This window comes from Engystomops pustulosus, chromosome 10 (genome assembly GCF_040894005.1).
Source record: "Engystomops pustulosus chromosome 10, aEngPut4.maternal, whole genome shotgun sequence".
Lineage (NCBI taxonomy): Eukaryota > Metazoa > Chordata > Amphibia > Anura > Leptodactylidae > Engystomops > Engystomops pustulosus.
Genome location: NC_092420.1, coordinates 97,947,284 through 97,966,180, shown reverse-complemented (window position 1 = coordinate 97,966,180; position 18,897 = coordinate 97,947,284). Strand labels below are relative to the sequence as shown.

Genomic DNA, 18,897 nt, shown 5'->3' with positions numbered 1-18,897 from the left:
GGTTGAACAAAAACAACATACAGTTCTTTATTGGAACCGACAGGAACCGCAGCAACGTGCCTTAACAGGATGGTGGAATGCTGGAGATGCAGTTGGAGGGAGCCACAGGATGTAGATCACCAGCCTGGATGCAGAGGGCAGGCTGGGAGATAGCTGTGTCCTGGAAGGATGCTTCAGCTTGTCCTGGGTTGCTTCAGATATCACCCTTTAAGGTAGGATGATATCCCTTTCCTCTCTCTGTCTAACTCACTACACTCTTGTCTAGTGTGCTAGCTGCACTGACTTACTTAGCTGTGTCAGACTCCTTGGTCTGACTGGAACTACTCTCTAGAAGTTTCTTGTCCAGGGGTTTTGTTACTCCCACTGGTCAGGTGGTGGCTACCCCTCCAATTACATCTCAGCTCACAGAAACAGAGTGTAACACATGTGATTAGCTGACACATAATACATCACAGGAAACACTTAACTCCTGCCTTACCAGGCATGGTCTACCACTGCAGAGTTCATCTGTGTTATCTAGTGTTATGTAGTGACATGCTGTGAGGCTAATCAGACCCTACACAGGCTGCAAGCTACATGGTGGGACGTATTCGCAACCACTCCTCTGCCTTGCATCGGCGAGGGTGTTGCAGTTCCTTTCTCCTCTGCTCCTACTGCGTGTAGTACCGAAGCAGGCAGACAGATGGCATCATCACATTGCGCCTGCCAACTATACTACACACAGCAGAGGCAGAGTGATGGTGCAGGAAGCTGCCGGCTCTCCGCATTATCACTGACACCTGACAACCAGAGGAAGTTGATGTATGTACCTCCCACTGGGCAGTACAGAGCCCAAAAACTGAGACTGTCCCTCTACATCCAGAACAGTTGGGAGGTATGCACAACAAGCAGGAGCATTCTGCCTCACACACACAACCAGCAGGGAGGAGCACCGGGCCCCACACACAACCAGCAACAGGGAGGAGCACCGGGCCCCACACACAACCAGCAGGGAGGAGCACCGGGCCCCACACACAACCAGCAACAGGGAGGAGCACCAGGCCCCACACATAACCAGCAACAGGGAGGAGCACCGGGCCCCACACACAACCAGCAACAGGGAGGAGCACCGGGCCCAACACCCAACCAGCAGCAGGGAGGAGCACTGGGCCCAACACCCAACCAGGAGCAGGGAGGAACACCGGGCCCCACACACAACCAGCAGCAGGGAAGAGCACCGGGCCCTAAACCCAACCGGCAGCAGGGAAGAGCCCCGGGCCCCACACACAACCAGCAACAGGGAGGAGCACTGGGCCCAACCAGGAGCAGGGAAGAGCACCGGGCCCCACACCCAACCAGCAGCAGGGAGGAACACCGGGCCCCACACACAACCAGCAACAGGGAGGAGAACCGGGCCCCACACACAACCAGCAGCAGGGAGGAGCACCGGACTCAACACCCAACCAGGAGCATGGAAATGCAACGGGCCCCACACCCAACCAGGAGCAGGGAGGAGCACCGGGCCCCACACACAACCAGCAGCAGGGAGGAGCACCGGGCCCCACACACAACCAGCAGGGAGGAGCACCGGGCCCCACACACAACCAGCAGCAGGGAATAGCACTGGGCCCCACACTCAACCAGCAGCAGGGAGGAGCACCGGGCCCCACACACAACCAGCATATAACAGCATTCTACAGTATTATAGTAGTTACATTCTTGGACATAGGGGGCAGTATTATAGTAGTTATATTCTTGTACATAGGGGGCAGTATTATAGTAGTTATATTCCTGTACATAGGGGGCAGTATTATAGTAGTTATATTCTTGTACATAGGGGGCAGTATTATAGTAGTTATATTCTTGTACATAGGGGGCAGTATTATAGTAGTTATATTCTTGTACATAGGGGGCAGTATTATAGTAGTTATATTCCTGTATATAGAGGGCAGTATTATAGTAGTTATATTCCTGTACATAGGGACAGTATTATAGTAGTTATATTCCTGTATATAGGGGGCAGTATTATAGTAGTTATATTTTTGTACATAGGGGGCAGTATTATAGTAGTTATATTCCTGTACATAGGGGGCAGTATTATAGTAGTTATATTCCTGTACATAGGGGGCAGTATTATAGTAGTTATATTCTTGTACATAGGGGGCAGTATTATAGTAGTTATATTCTTGTACATAGGAGGCAGTATTATAGTAGTTATATTCTTGTACATAGGGGGCAGTATTATAGTAGTTATATTCCTGTACATAGGGGCAGTATTATAGTAGTTATATTCTTGTACATAGGGGGCAGTATTATAGCAGTTATATTCTTGTACATAGGGGGCAGTATTATAGTAGTAATATTCCTGTACATAGGGGGCAGTATTATAGTAGTTATATTCTTGTACATAGGAGGCAGTATTATAGTAGTTATATTCTTGTACATAGGGGCAGTATTATAGTAGTTATATTCTTGTACATAGGGGCAGTATTATAGTAGTTATATTCTTGTACATAGGGGGCAGTATTATAGTAGTTATATTCTTGTACATAGGGGGCAGTATTATAGTAGTTATATTCCTGTACATAGGGGGCAGTATTATAGTAGTTATATCCTAGTTTTTATAGCTCTTAGCTCATATCCTTTAGCTTGTGATTGACATGCTTTGTACCCAATACACAATGGGGCAGATTTATCAAGCTGTCTGAAAGTCAGAATATTTCTAGTTGCCCATGGCAACCAATCACAGCTCAGCTTTCATTTTACCATTGCTCATGAATATTTTAAAGGGGAGCTGTGATTGGTTGCCATGGGCAACTAGAAATATTCTGACTTTCAGACAGCTTGATAAATCTGCCCCAATTTGTTTCATGGAAAGGATATCAAGACTTTTTGACAGTTTAACACTCTGCTTGCCAATTATTTAAAAATTAGTCGTTGAGGGTCTGGAATGCACTGACCCTATAACTTTAATATAACGTCCACTAGAGTACGCGTGTAGATTGTTCATGGGCTCTATACCAGATCTGATTTGCCTACTAATAAGTCCATTGTGTCATGCGCCAGGACTAATAATATCCCCCATGCTGTGTCCAGATGGATTCTGTTGTAGTCTGAATCCCGGTGAAGGGTTACATTGAATATAAAAGGTAATTATAAAAAAAAAAATCTCTGCAAAGCTGCAAACTGTCCTGTGTGTCCAATGGTTTGCTGCTATAAGCCGTCATCCTTGAACAATGCTCCAAAAGAGCCTCATCAGCGCTAAGCGCGGCCGCCACCTTGTATTGCCCATATGAGACCCATGGAGGCTGAGATTCTGCGGCTTCCTGTAGTAATTGAGCAAAACTTTAAAGAACACATGAGTGATATCCGGTCCACATAAACTAGGTTACACCATTTGAAATTAAAAACTTCTTTTAATAATCAATATCATTAAAAACATCAATGTAACAGTATGACAGCAGTATAATGTCCTCGGGATTCAACTATTGCATCCACACAGCACAAAACAGCAGTTTAAGCACTAAGGGTCAGGCATCTTAGTGTGTATAAATTGGTAGGAAAATCCTAGAAAGTGCCTGTGCCAAATGGGTTAATAATGATCCAACCTAACATAGAATTGTATACTAGTAAAGTGCTAAGTGCTATTCTAACAAAAAAAAGGGGGAAGTGTATTATCTTTCTGTGTTTTCACAGCCAATAAGCACAATATGGATTTTAGAGCTCGTGATCAATCATGGGCCAAACAACTGGATGCATTGTTCTCGGATGGATCCAACTTGGTTTTAAATACAAGTGGTGGTGAGGTCAAGGAAATGACAAATAAACTGAAAAATTTTTTAAATAGGAGGATGAGATTGTGGTGGAACAGGGCGTTTTTGGAGAAGTATTTGAGTAACAATTTAATCCCCAGAGGCTTACGCATACAGGTCTTTCCTTCATTTGAGGTGGAAGATCAGACCTGGAAAGATAAATGGGAAGAATTATCCAACAAATGTGCCAGGGGATACATGCAACTGCTTATACAAATGAATGAAGAGATGTTAACAGAAGTGGAGGTGGATATAGACGTACTTCAAACAAACATTCAACAAAAATTATCTCCGGATATACTCGATAAATTTAACCAAGATCTCGACACAGAGTATTCCAAATGGGAAAAAGAGGTTTGCCAGACCAAATCGGATAAATTCCAGCGTGACATAAATGATTATCAACAAGGTCGAGTCTATAAATGGACTCAGACTCGTGGCAGAAATTATTTCAGGTCAAGGTCTAGATCCAGATCCCGATCGGTGGCACCCAAGAGTGCAAATGAGGAGCAGCAGCGACTGACAACTGCCAACACCGATAGAAATTTGATACCTAGAACAAATGCCTTACAGGGCGGACACAATACAGACACTCCGAGCCAAGCAGCAGGAGGAAAAAGGAAATGGAATGTACGTTATCAGCATGAGAAAAAAGCAAAAAATCAGCTACAGGTGATTAATTTATCCACTCATCAGTTATCAGATGCTCAATGCAATGTACTAAGTAGAGGACTTACATTTTCCCCCACTAATGGTTTTAATTTTTTTTCAGCACTAAAGGATTTGCATTTGTTTTCCCGTAAGATACTCTTAAAGAAAATTTACAATAGAAATGAGGGGACACCCCAATTCAGTGAGCAAAGTGAGCAAGATGCACTTCAGGCTCTTGAAGATCTGCTACAGGAACAAACGGGAGCAATGCAAGGTATGTTCCCAAAATCCATATTACCCAGGTCTACGTACTTCCCCCCCTTGTCTGTCTGCTCATCGGTCGAAATCTTCACCCGACTTGTGACTGAAGAATTTAAACAAATACCAAACAAAATCACCCACAACAACTTATCCAGGGTAGAACGAAAAGCACTGGAGGAACTGCAAACCTGGGATGATGTGGTATTCAAGGCGGCAGACAAGGGGGGGAACGTAGTGATCTGGCCAAAAGTAAAATATGAAAAGGAGGTAAATAGGCAATTGAGAGATAAACAAACATACTCCAAATTGTCATACAATCCGATACATACCTTCAATCGGCAATTGATCTCCATCTTGGACACAGCACTGGAACAGGGGGTGATCCCTAAGAAGGTATTCAACGGCTTGAAAGTTGAAGAACCAAAAGTGCCTACCTTATACTTGCTCCCTAAAATACACAAAGATCCCATTGATCCACCAGGGCGCCCCATTGTCTCCGGCTTGGGAGGCATATGTGACCCCTGCTGTAAATTTATAGACTTCCACTTGAAGCCATTAGTGGAATGTCTCCCCTCTTATGTGCGGGACACAATGGACGTCCTGGCAAGGATCAATGGGATCTTTCTGGACTCAGACATGTGGCTGGTCACAGCAGATGTAGAGTCTTTGTATACATGTATCGAACATCGAGATGGGCTAAACGCCGTACAACATTTTTTAAACTCAAGCTCTATGGATCGACCTTTGGCAAATCTAATTTTGGAGTTGTTATCCTTCGCCCTGACACACAATTTCTTTGTTTTCAAGGACGTGTTTTACTTGCAGCAGCGCGGCACTGCCATGGGGGCGGCCTGCGCCCCGTCGTATGCCAACCTCTTCCTTGGATTATGGGAGAGGGGGGTTTTTGGCGACGACGGGGTGCAGCTCGCCCACCAGGTGCAGTGCTGGCTGCGTTATATCGATGACGTTCTATTCATATGGCAAGGAACGGAGGAGGAATTGATGCGGTTCATGCAACAACTGAACCGAAATAAATTTAATATAAAGCTCACGTACAAGTACAGTCGAAGCATGATTGACTTTCTGGATATCCAAATTGTAGTGGGACCGCAGGGCCTACTGCATACTGACATGTACAGAAAATCCACCTCTGTAAACTCGTTATTACACGCCTCCTCGGCGCATCCCCCGTCTACCATCAGGGCTATACCTATAGGCCAGTTTCTACGCGCTCGTCGCCTATGTTCTTCAGAAACAAATTTTAGACACCAATGCGAGGACCTGAGAGGGAGATTTCGAGATAGGGGGTACAGCAACAGAAGCATAAAAAGAGGCTTTGATAGGGCCAGAAAACAATCAAGAACCGATTTGTTGACCACCGGCTCCTCTCATAATAATAAAAAAAGAACAACTGAAGATAACTGTGTCAGGTTCATCGCGACTTATAACGACAAATGGCCTGAAATGAGAACAATCTTAATGAAATATTGGCCCATTCTACAGACAGATGACACATTGAAAGATGTTCTACAAGAGAGACCATCACTAACTGCCAGACGCAGCAAAAATTTAAAAGATCTTCTGGTCAGTAGTCACTATACACCTAAAATTGTGAGACCATTTGGGGAAGGAAGTAGGAAGTTGGGATGTTTTCCGTGTGGGGACTGTATAGCCTGCCAAAACATCTTGAGGACGCAAGATTTTGACTCCTCTGATGGAAGTAGGACATTTAAAATAAGGGAATATATTTCCTGTAGCAGTACCAACGTCATATACTATGCAACCTGTGGCTGCTCTCTAGTGTACATAGGGATGACAATCAGAGAATTACGGGTCCGGACAAGGGAACACGTAAGGGACATAATGAAGGCCCAACAAGTAAGGACACCTTTGGAATTGAGCCAACTGAAAACAATCCCCAGACATTTTAGGACACACCACAATTGTGATCCTAGGACCTTTAAGGTCCGTGGAATCGAAAGACTTCATCTAGGCATCAGAGGTGGTAATATAAAGAAACTATTGGCACAGAGGGAGTGCAAATGGATTGTACTACTAGACACGAAGGTTCCAAAAGGCCTTAACGAAGCATTAAGCTTCTCTCCATTCTTGTAAAGCGTTGCAATAATGCTTCTCCTGGAATTGCCCTGTTTCAACCACATCGTCTACTTCATATTTATTGTGGCTTTAGAAATTTATATCGTTCTTTTGTTCCCATATCTTCCCTCCTTTTATTCCTTGTCCCTCTTCCCCCCACCTGTTTTTATCTTGTTTGTTCTGAAAACAGAATGACTAAAAAATATTTTTTCTTTTCATGTAACGATTTATTGTAGATTATACAAACACGATGCTTAACATACCTTCCTGTGATGTGCTGTTTGGTGGTCCCTAAGATGGAATTTGACATGATGAAAATGCTTGACGCCCAAAAAAAAGATAATAAAAATGAGGAAGAAAAAGAAGATCTAAAAAGAAGACAAGATAAAGAAGAAACAACAAAAAGAAAAAACGACACAAGAGATGGAGATATACACCAAAACACAGAAGTAGGATCCCTATCGGGTCCATGGGTATAGGACACTGAGAGGACTGCACATACGTCTGGACGCTGTTCGAGTTCAATGGACTGAATCACATTGACAATTGGCAACTGGGGGTGGGGGGGGTGGGGGTGTTTTGTGGTGAGTGGTGGTGGGGGGGGGGTTTGTGGTGAGTGGTGGGAGGGGGACTGAAGTGCGACAGTCTGTGTGGGGATAGGGGAGACGCGGGGGGCACAGGGTGGGATTAGTCCACACACACGAGGGTGGGCACATGATGGGTTTGGTGTGGTTTTTCCATTATGCACGCAGGGTCATTTAGGGGGGTGGGGGGGAGGCGTCACCACCATGCACTCACATTCACATCACTATAACACACAATTAAATTTTAAATTTTAATTTAGATTAAAATTAGATTCAAAATCCAACCTGAACACGGGGGCTTATACATCAATTCCAATCACCATAATATTGCAATTCACCATAATATTGTATAATACACCTCAAGCATCCAATTCTGCACTCTCACATCAATTTTATTTCAATTCCACATTATCACTTTTCCACACATATATCTCAACACACCATTACACTCCATAGCCATCAATTACCCATTAACTCACACACCTAGATTTCTTATCTTCTATTCTTTCACTCTCACGGCTTTTTGACATCATATACACCACGACACCCTCTGTACCCAATGTCTTCCAGTCATTTCCTATACCAGACATCAGTCTTCAATCTTGACCTTGTGGCATGTCCAAAAACTGCTCTCCCTGGATGCCTGGATACTCCGTGTGGCGGAGGGGCACCCCGGTCTCTGGGTAACATGTTCCCAGAGCCGGGGTTGTGTTCTCCGTCTTACGCTGGGGGGCCGGGATCAGGGAGGCAGAGGCGAGACAGAGGTGACGTCAGCACCTGGGCGGTTTACATGACGTGACATGGGCCACTCCCGCGATGACGCGGTCGTGGGCGTGACTTTTTGCCATGTCTGTTCCCGGCCGGGATGTGGGCGTTTTCCTCTGCTCCCCACGTGACACGCTACAACACTTAAATACCAAGAGACCACACACAGACATACACAGGCCCCCTGAGGAAGCGGAAACGCGAAACGCGCGTCGGGGTACTGGCGTCCCCTTTACATACAGCATGGGTAAGCCGATCCTACCATCAATTTCCCCCTTTTTTTTGTTAGAATAGCACTTAGCACTTTACTAGTATACAATTCTATGTTAGGTTGGATCATTATTAACCCATTTGGCACAGGCACTTTCTAGGATTTTCCTACCAATTTATACACACTAAGATGCCTGACCCTTAGTGCTTAAACTGCTGTTTTGTGCTGTGTGGATGCAATAGTTGAATCCCGAGGACATTATACTGCTGTCATACTGTTACATTGATGTTTTTAATGATATTGATTATTAAAAGAAGTTTTTAATTTCAAATGGTGTAACCTAGTTTATGTGGACCGGATATCACTCATGTGTTCTTTAAAGTTTTGCTTAGTTATAGATGGAGTGGGTTCGTACAAAAGAATATATGGACAAGTGTCTTTTCATTATCTGGTGCTAATCTCTTGGTTTAGTCCTGTAGTAATTGGCAGAGATGTTTCACCTCTCATCTCTGGGGGGAAGGTTACCTTATTTTTTAAATGAAGAGAATCTCACGTTTCTGGAAGGAAGTTCAGAGCAATTAATCCTCTGGGGATTAATATAATGACAGCGCCGTCTCATGTGCAGAGTCTGTAATACATAGACAAACAAAAGGCACATCCTGTCCAGTGACCTGTGTGACAGGGGAACACATCGCTCTCACCTTACCTTTAATTAGAGCAACACAAATCCGGCGCTTGTCAGAAGCCATTCTATTAATAAATACACTGTTACCAGTATAGAACAAAGCGTCGCCCTTTACAGCACATCTGAAATACTTATTCCCTGCTGTAATGTGTTACTCTTGTACTGGCGGAACAGTGAGTACACCCAACACAGCTTTGGAGATATCATGTTCTATCTTTTCAAAGGGCAACATTAAGGAGGTGACACTGTGATACAATGTTGTCAGTGTAAATCTTTTGTATCATTGTACAATGATACAATGTGTAAAGCGCTGGCGACTGGCTCACACGGCACCCTGTTCTCTGCGCTGCCTCTTCCAGATAACGTCAAAGGGAATCTCCCATCACACTCCATCCTGATAAACCAGGGACATAACTCATAGACTCAGGCACTGGGACTGTGGGATCTTCTTATATTTGTTATCCATGGCCTCCTTCCTCCCTTATTGTGAAATCTCAACCGTTTACCTATAAAAAATGATCTTTTCCAAAGTCATGTGAAAATTGAGTCAAGTTTAGAGCCTGTAGGAGAAATGTCACCCTTTTTTTCGGTTCTATAGTACCTAGAAACATGGTTCTTGTGTCATATTAAAGATATCTCATCTATCATTTTCCAAAGCCACAGGACCAAAGATGCAAGCAGTTAAAGAACTCATGGGAACTGGATCTCCATCTGCCGATCTCATTGCCAACCATGTAATTAGAAGGGGTTAGCTACTTCATGTTGTTTTTAAAAAAAAAATATTTTCATGAATGCAATGTTAAGGTCTTGTAAGGGAGATTGCTCATGCACATTTTGGATCATATGACCCTCTATCTCCCTCCAGGAATGGCAACAGATAAGGAAAGGCATTTCTGAACCATGGGCTTTACTTTACATTTTAAGAAAGTGTTGTAGAACTATTAATAGAAGTATGAAGGTAACCTAACGTATTTTCTGCCTCTCACACTTACACACACGCTTATACCTACAAAAAATAAGACAAAAAGTGGCCAACCCCTTTAATTTCCTATCTCTCCAGTTCTGTAGCTCACAGACCCACAAGCCTTAGGCAATCTGAAAGATGACATTCTTATCTTTGATATGGCACCAGCAGCATAGATATGGAACCAGAGATGGAGTGACTTTCCCCCTACAGCCTCAAAACTCTCCCCTATAGCCTACAGACTTTTCTCTGGCAAAAAAATGACTCTCTTCTGCTCATTGTGACATGACTTTGATGGAGATTTCACATATAAAAAAGGTGCTCCAGAAATTATATGTCATACTTTACTTGAGGCGTCTAGAAGTTTTGTTGGTTAGAATCTGGTGACGGTGTCCCTTTAAACAGGGACTGTTGAGAGGTGTGATTACAATGATAAATGTCAATCACAAAAGCATTAACCAAAACTTTATAACACTGAAGGGGGAATAACAATGTGCATGGCGGGGGCTAAATTTACTGACTACAAATCTTTCTCAGGCTTGGGATGTTTTGTGTTGTATTGGCCATACAGTAATAACATGAGACAATGTGTGATACTAGGAATCACCTGCAGATGGCGCTCTAGAGATGCAACATAAACATACACTTCAAAGTTGATCCTAGTTCCATTCAGCCTCCTATAGTGTCTGGATGTGTTTCTATAGCATGTAGTTCTTACAGCCGCAGGTGTAGCCACAGAGCAGCAGGGATTTAAGAGAACATAAAGAAAACCTTCATTTAGTGTTTGTATTAATTAGAGGTTCACATTATTTTCTTTCTTTTTGCAAATAACCATAAAGCATACGAGCCTCTTAAGCTTAAATGGTAGAGCGGCGCTCTCATCGCCTTCCTAATCACATCCTACGCTAAAGGCATGAGACATACTAGAGCTGACAATGCAGGGGACAAAGGGGCTCAAAAGCTTCTCAGGGATCACAGCGCGAGCAAAGTTCTCACAGGTCTGGGGTAAAAGGAAACAAGTAAAACCAGACACAAGGGAACAATCCATTCACAAATGATAATACCAAGACCTGAAGCAGAAAAGGTGATAAATGTTAGATTTATCAGGGTCTGGAGTATTAATGGTGGCTTAGCGGTTAGCATTACAGCCTGGCAGCGCTGGGGACCTGGGTTCAAGTCTCAGTTCATCATCTGCAAAGAGTTAGTATGTTCTCTCTGTGTTTGCGTGGGTTTACTTTCTGTCTGGAATTAGCTTTTTCAAAATGTCCCAAAAAAGCTCAAAATGTCTAAAAAGTCACCTTCCCCTCATATTGTGCACCCCTGATTTTATGCGAAGAGTTGGAGCTGCAGAACGTGGAGAGAGGTCCTCTTTAATTTTGAGAACCTGTTTAGGCCCATTAACCCATTGCCCGATTCTGTGGATTCTGCTCATCCTCTCTACTCAGAGGAAACAAATAATACTATTAATAGCTAATAATAGCACTATATATGGTGAACAATCCCCTTATTTCCTCCATGCCGGGGCTCTACTGTAAGAGCTGAGGTTTTCCGAATCCTCTTATGGATTAGACACATTGGAATCCCCTGTTGGATATAATTTATTTCTGTATCATCTTGAACATTTTGCATTTTTAGCCTAAAAGATGAGACCCTAGAGATAGGTGAGATCTGACAAATTCCAAACGGTGCCAAAGCGATTCTCTGATCTCTGCTACTAATGTGCAAATTATCTGCGTAAAAAGGCATTAAGAACTCTCTGCGAGAGACGAGTTATGAGGCTCGGGATGGTCTAAGCTCATACATTGATATATTCCATGAAAGGGAAGCAGAACCTGCTCCCCTGCTGGGCCCAGAGAGCTCGAGCTAAGCCTTGGCAGCCCATTAAATAACCTGGGAAGAGTGTGATATATAATGATCTCCAGCAGAAGCGCAGGATGCCGGCTCGTCAGGACAGCTCCTAATGATGGAAGGCCCTTTGAAGGTACAGACCAGAATTTTGCTGCTATATAATGTCTTTACGTAAGACACCAAGTACACAGACTGAAAAATATGTTCTAATGTCTCACTATTGTACTGATTAACCCATTAGTGTCCTGTATATTAGGATCATTCACTTACTTCCATAGGAGCTTTAGACTGCAGGGCTCTATGGCAAAAGTCAAAATGGGCTCTGATCCTCCTAGAGGTTCACTTTATATACTAGACATCGATTTTTGTAAATAACCCGTTTCCCTGGAAATAAGTCCTAGTGCAATTTATTTCAAGCTTAGAAATATAAGGCCTCCCCTGAAAATAGGACCCAGCGGCCAACATTGCTGGGGAAACGGTGTGTGTGTAATAGGTGCGCTGTGTTTGTCTTAATAAATGATAAATATGTAATAGCCATGAGCCACCACAAGAGGGCAGTATCTGTATCCGCAGTATAAATTGAATAGAGTGAACTCTCTCAAGTGCAGCCACCTGCTTTGATAGTAGCACAGCAAGCATAGGTATTAGCTAAGTGACAGCCAGATGCAGCCATCCTGAATTCGGCATGTCTGAAAGTGGGGCAGGTTTTGTGAAACCCTGCCCTAAAGTGGGATGATGCCCTTTTAATTTAGGAAAGGGACTATATCATACTGCTTGCAGAAGTGATATTATGTACAATCTGCTCAGCTCCTCCTGCTCTATAACATGCTGCCTGTTAATTGTTTCACAACCAATGCACTTAAATGCACCAGGTAGAGGAGTTCACCTTCACCGGCGGACTTGAGCGGGGAAGCGACAGATGCAGGATATCGGGCGTACGATCTCTGTGAATCGTGCCAAGGTTCATTCTCGACTGAGAACGCACAGCGGGTATCACGCAGGACTAGGTAAGTAAATGTGCCCCACTATGTACAAACTGCTTGGCTCCTCCTGCTCTATAACATGCTGCCTGCAGATAGGACAATATGTACAATCTGCTCAGCTCCTCCTGCTCTATAACATGCTGCCTGTAGATAGGACACTGTGTACAATCTGCTCAGCTCCTCCTGCTCTATAACATGCTGCCTGCAGATAGGACACTATGTACAATCCGCTCAGCTCCTCCTGCTCTATAACATGCTGCCTGTAGATAGGACACTATGTACAATCTGCTCAGCTCCTCCTGCTGTATAACATGCTGCCTCCAGATAGGACACTATGTACACTCACCGTCCACTTTATTAGGTCCACCATGCTAGTAACGGGTTGGACCCCCTTTTGCCTTCAGAACTGCCTCAATTCTTCGTGGCATAGATACAACAAGGTGCTGGAAGCTCCTCAGAGATTTGGGTCCATATTGACATGATGGCATCACACAGTTGCCGCAGATTTGTCGTCCATGATGCGAATCTCCCGTTCCACCACATCCCAAAGATGCTCTATTGGATTGAGATCTGGTGACTGTGGAGGCCATTTGTGTCCAGTGACCTCATTGTCATGTTCAAGAAACCAGTCTGAGATGATTCCAGCTTTATGACATGGCGCATTATCCTGCTGAAAGTAGCCATCAGATGTTACACGGTACATTGTGCTCATAAAGGGATGGACATGGGCAGCAACAATACTCAGGTAGGCTGTGGCGTTGTACCAAGGGGCCCAAAGACACCATGACACCACCACCACCAGCCTGAGCCGCTGATACAAGGCAGGATGGATCCATGACACCACCACCACCAGCCTGAGCCGCTGATACAAGGCAGGATGGATCCATGACACCACCACCACCAGCCTGACCCGCTGATACAAGGCAGGATGGATCCATGACACCACCACCACCAGCCTGACCCGCTGATACAAGGCAGGATGGATCCATGACACCACCACCACCAGCCTGACCCGCTGATACAAGGCAGGATGGATCCATGACACCACCACCACCAGCCTGACCCGCTGATACAAGGCAGGATGGATCCATGACACCACCACCAGCCTGAGCCGCTGATACAAGGCAGGATGGATCCATGACACCACCACCACCAGCCTGACCCGCTGATACAAGGCAGGATGGATCCATGACACCACCACCACCAGCCTGACCCGCTGATACAAGGCAGGATGGATCCGTGCTTTCATGTTGTTGTACCAAATTCTGACCCTACCATCCGAATGTCGCAGCAGAAATCGAGACTCATCAGACCAGGCAACGTTTTTCCAATCTTCTACTGTCCAATTTCGATAAGCTTGTGCAAATTGTAGCCTCAGTTTCCTGTTCTTAGCTGAAAGGAGTGGCACCCGGTGTGGTCTTCTGCTGCTGTAGCCCATCTGCCTCAAAGTTGGACGTACTGTGCGTTCAGAGATGCTCTTCTGCCTACCTTGGTTGTAACGGGTGGCGATTTGAGTCACTGTTGCCTTTCTATCAGCTCGAAACAGTCTGCTCATTCTCCTCTGACCTCTGGCATCAACAAGGCATTTCCGCCCACAGAACTGCCGCTCACTGGATGTTTTTTCTTTTTCGGACCATTCTCTGTAAACCCTAGAGATGGTTGTGTGTGAAAATCCCAGTAGATCAGCAGTTTCTGAAATCCTCAGACCAGCCCTTCTGGCACCAACAACCATGCCACGTTCACAGGCCACAAATCACCTTTCTTCCCCATACTGATGCTCAGTTTGAACTGCAGGAGATTGTCTTGACCATGTCTACATGCCTAAATGCACTGAGTTGCCGCCATGTGATTGGCTGATTAGAAATTAAGTGTTAACGAGCAGTTGGACAGGTGTACCTAATAAAATGGCTGGTGACTGTACACTCTGCTCAGCTCCTGCTGCTCTATAACATGCTGCTTGCTGATAGGACACTGTACAATCGGCTCAGCTACTTCTGCTCTATAACATGCTGCCGGCAGATAGGACACTGGGGCTTATTTACTAAGGGTCCCGCTGATCGCACTTTCGTCGGATTTTCGTAATTTTCTGGATCTGCGCAGCTGGGATAGGTATTTAACTGGGGATTGTGTTGCACGCTATCGGACTGTGGCACAGCTGCGCTGCTTTCATGTGACAGAAATCGGTGGGCGGGTCGTCGGACGATCCAACTGATTCGGACTGATCGTGGAATTTAACTTTCAAATTAAGTCGCAAGATCAAGCACTTACATGCACCAGGAAGAAGAAGTTGAAATCCGGTGGACCTGAGCGTGGAAGCGACACAGGACATCGGGCGCACAATCTTAGTGAGTCGCGGCAGATGTGCATTCCGGTCAGACAATGCACTTTTGGGAAACGCGCAGGGCATTTAAGTAAATGGGGGCCATTTACTAAGGGCCCGATTCGCGTTTTCCCGATGTGTTACCCGAATATTTCCGATTTGCGCCGATTGTACCTGAATTGCCCCGGGTTTTTGGCGCACGCGATCGGAATTTGGCGCATCGGCGCCGGTATGCACGCAACGGAAATCGGGGGTGTGGCCGAACGAAAACCTGACGTATTCGGAAAAACTGCCGCATTTTTTTAAAAAATTGTGTCGCGAAAATTTAACTCACCTTCATCCTGGATGGACGTCGGAGGAACTGCTTTGGTGAATCCCGGCCGGACCCGAATCCAGTGCAGAGAACGCGCCGCTGGATCGCGAACGGACCGGGTAAGTAAATCTGCCCCAATGTGCCCCACTGTGTGCAATCTGTACAGCTCCTCCTGCTCTATAACATGCTGCCTGCAGATAGGACACAATGTAGAATCTTCTCAGTTCTTCCTATTATATAACACTACCTGCAAAGTGGAAAGCATTTTCATTGTTGACAAGTTGTCTTGACAAATGTCTAAAAATACCCCCAATAATGAATATCACATTTACGGTTCATTTGCTGAAGTCTCCAAGTGAAAAAACATAAGACATGTGTGGACAGGAAGGTAACTTGGGCAACCAAGCAAACACATCAACCATTTTTCTTCTTATTTAGTCTCCTGAGACAGAATTAGACGCCTCATCTTACAATAATGGAAACACAAGGAAGAGATTTGCCATAATAACTTGCTGAGCCTCGTGGTCCCGTAGCACATGAGGACATCATCAGTGGAGTCCACACATGGAGGGGTGTGAAAGGGGACCCAGGAGTGACGATAATACATGGGTATTATACTATAATCTGACATTTGAGTCCTTATTATGGAAATCTGGGACCCAAGTCTAGAAGGATAACCCCATCTCACCGTGTAATATGTAAATAATACTGCTATACAGCGCACACATAATATATACATTGAGGTGCAAGGGTTCCACTATTGCATCAATATTATTTTTAGGTCATGACTGTCATATCATTAACCTCTTATTTTACATGCAAACATGAGCCTGGAATAACACGTGTTCTTCCTCGCTCATCAGCACGGAGGGGACGCTCATGACTAATTTGTTATTTATTTTTGGAGCAAATTGCAGTTTTTTCCTTTCATGCAAATCACTTGAATGGAGGAACCTCATTGCGCTGCAGAGGAAAAGTCTTAATTGTAGCAACACCTGTGGAGGATTATAATTTATTCCAGACTATTCTCCTCTCATAGGACGAGTTATAGCGTTACATGTATGGATAGCTAATGGTTCCTCTTAGTATTCCCGGCGGGTGGAGGGAGGGTATCGATGCACAGATGAAAGCCAACACTGCTCATCCCCCTGATCACACATCCTCACCATGAAGCATCATGTAGGAGGGAGGCAAAGCTTCACATGGGACTCGGAGTGATGAGAAGATGAATGGAGCTAAATACAGGGCAATTCTGGATAAAAACCTGTTCAATTCTGCAAAAGACTTTGGACAGGAGCGTATCGCTTCCAGCAGGATAATGGCTTCAATTAAAGCATATTTATGTGTGCATTGCCCCAGTCAAAGTCCAGAACTAAATCCAATAGAGAATATGATCACAAATGTGACTGTGCCAGAGCCATGCCGCAGAGAATAGGCAAAGATTCCAGCCTCCTAATGTGCAAAACTGCCAGAAACATTCCCATAAGACTGACATTTAAGCTAAAGGTGGTCCAACCAAGACAAGAAACTCAGACTGCATTCACACTTGGCACTTACATTGCGTTCTCAAACACAACAGCTGAGAAGAGGAGATGTGCAGTACATTACATTGCTGTTAACATTTGCGTTTACATTACATACTTGGCCCACATCTATCAGAACCAGTGCAGTCTGTACTATGTGCAGTGAGTGTATTGTGCAGAGTGCGGCAGATTCATCAAAGATGGAGCCCGGTCTTCATGAATCTGGCGCCCCCTGCGCTGCTCCGGAAGTGGGCATCATCTTACACTTTATTCATGCTGCAGAATACTGGGAAAGAAAGCAGCACTATCTGCACCTCCATAATTGATAGTAAGAGTCATGTAGACAGTACTATTTATACCAGCATTGTTTGTAGAGAAAGACGTATAGACAGCACTATCTGTGCTTATTGTTTTTATAGAGAAAGACTAGTAGACAGTATCATGTACTAGTGAGTACTCAAGACCTGTTGACACATGGTGAGCATTTAAGTCTTGTTGTGTTGCAGCGGTGGTGGATGCCATACGATCCCTCGCACAATAGTGTAGGGACCCTCTACAACGAGGTCGGTTAGTGGTTGGTGGCTTATACAATTTGATCAAAATGTAACGAAGAACTTTGAGTCCTTTTTATAAATGTAGCCGAGCAGCAATAGATCATTGTATGATGTGTGATGTGCCGTCCAGTTCTTTTTTTCTCTCCCCATGTTGGTTCAGTACTATCTGTGGCTAAATTATTTAAAGAGAGAGGCAGGTAGACAGTACTATTTATACCTACACCATTTATAGAGAGATATAAAAACAGCACTACCTGTACCTATAGTTAGATACATGTAGACAATACTATCTGTACCTATATATTATTTATAAAAAAAAGAGACATGAAGTCAATACTTCATGTATTTATAGTGAAAGACATGGAGACAATACTATCTGCAGCTACATCATTTACATGGAGAGACATGTAGACAGTACTATCTGTGCCAGTATTACTTACATACAGTACTATCAGTACTATGGCAGTACTATCTGCATCTACATCATTTACATGGAGAGACATGGAGACAGTACTATCTGCATCTACATCATATACATGGAGAGACATGGAGACAGTACTATCTGTATCTACATCATTTACATGGAGAGACATGGAGACAGTACTATCTGCATCTACATCATATACATGGAGAGACATGGAGGCAGTACTATCTGCATCTACATAATTTACATGGATAGACATGGAGACAGTACTATCTGCATCTACATCATTTACATAGTACTGCCTCCATGTCTCTCTATCTGCATCTACATCATTTACATGGAGAGACATGGAGACAGTACTATCTGCATCTACATCATTTACATGGAGAGACATGGAGGCAGTACTATCTGCATCTACATCATTTACATGGAGAGACATGGAGGCAGTACTATCTGCATCTACATCATTTACATGGAGAGACATGGAGACAGTACTATCTGCATCTACATCATTTACATGGAGAGACATGGAGGCAGTACTATCTGCATCTACATCCTTTACATGGAGAAACATGGAGACAGTACTATCTGCATCTACATCATTTACATGGAGAGACAGGGAGGCAGTACTATCTGTATCTACATCATTTACATGGAGAGGCATGTAGACAGTACTATTTATACCTACAATATTTATAGAGAGATATAAAAACAGCACTACCTGTACCTATAGTTAGATACATGTAGACAATACTATCTGTACCTATATATTATTTATAAAAAAAAAAGAGACATGAAGACAGTACTTCATGTATTTATAGTGAAAGACATGGAGGCAGTACTATCTGCAGCTACATCATTTACATGGAGAGACATGGAGGCAGTACTATCTGTATCTACATCATTTACATAGAGAGACATGG

General features: G+C 44.1%; 2 protein-coding genes across 8 annotated transcripts in view; one reads left to right on the top strand and one right to left on the bottom strand.

Moving 5' to 3' along the window:
- LOC140104207 (uncharacterized) overlaps positions 1 to 18,897 on the top strand; it is a 540,921-nt gene that overhangs the window by 344,614 nt on the left and 177,410 nt on the right. Inside the window, exons 5-8 of one of the 6 annotated variants that reach the window (XM_072127641.1) lie at positions 44 to 212; positions 3,927 to 4,463; positions 4,564 to 4,716; positions 7,037 to 7,352. The exons of 3 other annotated variants lie outside the window; for them this stretch is intronic. In XM_072127641.1, the coding sequence (XP_071983742.1) occupies positions 78 to 212; positions 3,927 to 4,463; positions 4,564 to 4,569 (678 nt within the window). In that variant the 5' untranslated portion in view covers positions 44 to 77 and the 3' untranslated portion in view covers positions 4,570 to 4,716; positions 7,037 to 7,352. Of the gene's footprint in view, positions 1 to 43; positions 213 to 3,926; positions 4,464 to 4,563; positions 4,717 to 7,036; positions 7,353 to 7,553; positions 8,397 to 18,897 lie in introns of those variants that run through there. 2 more of the 6 variants (XR_011850268.1, XR_011850267.1) reach the window with 2 other exon arrangements.
- Positions 1 to 18,897, bottom strand: part of PDE4B (phosphodiesterase 4B) — a 302,693-nt gene that overhangs the window by 254,938 nt on the left and 28,858 nt on the right. The window lies entirely within an intron of this gene.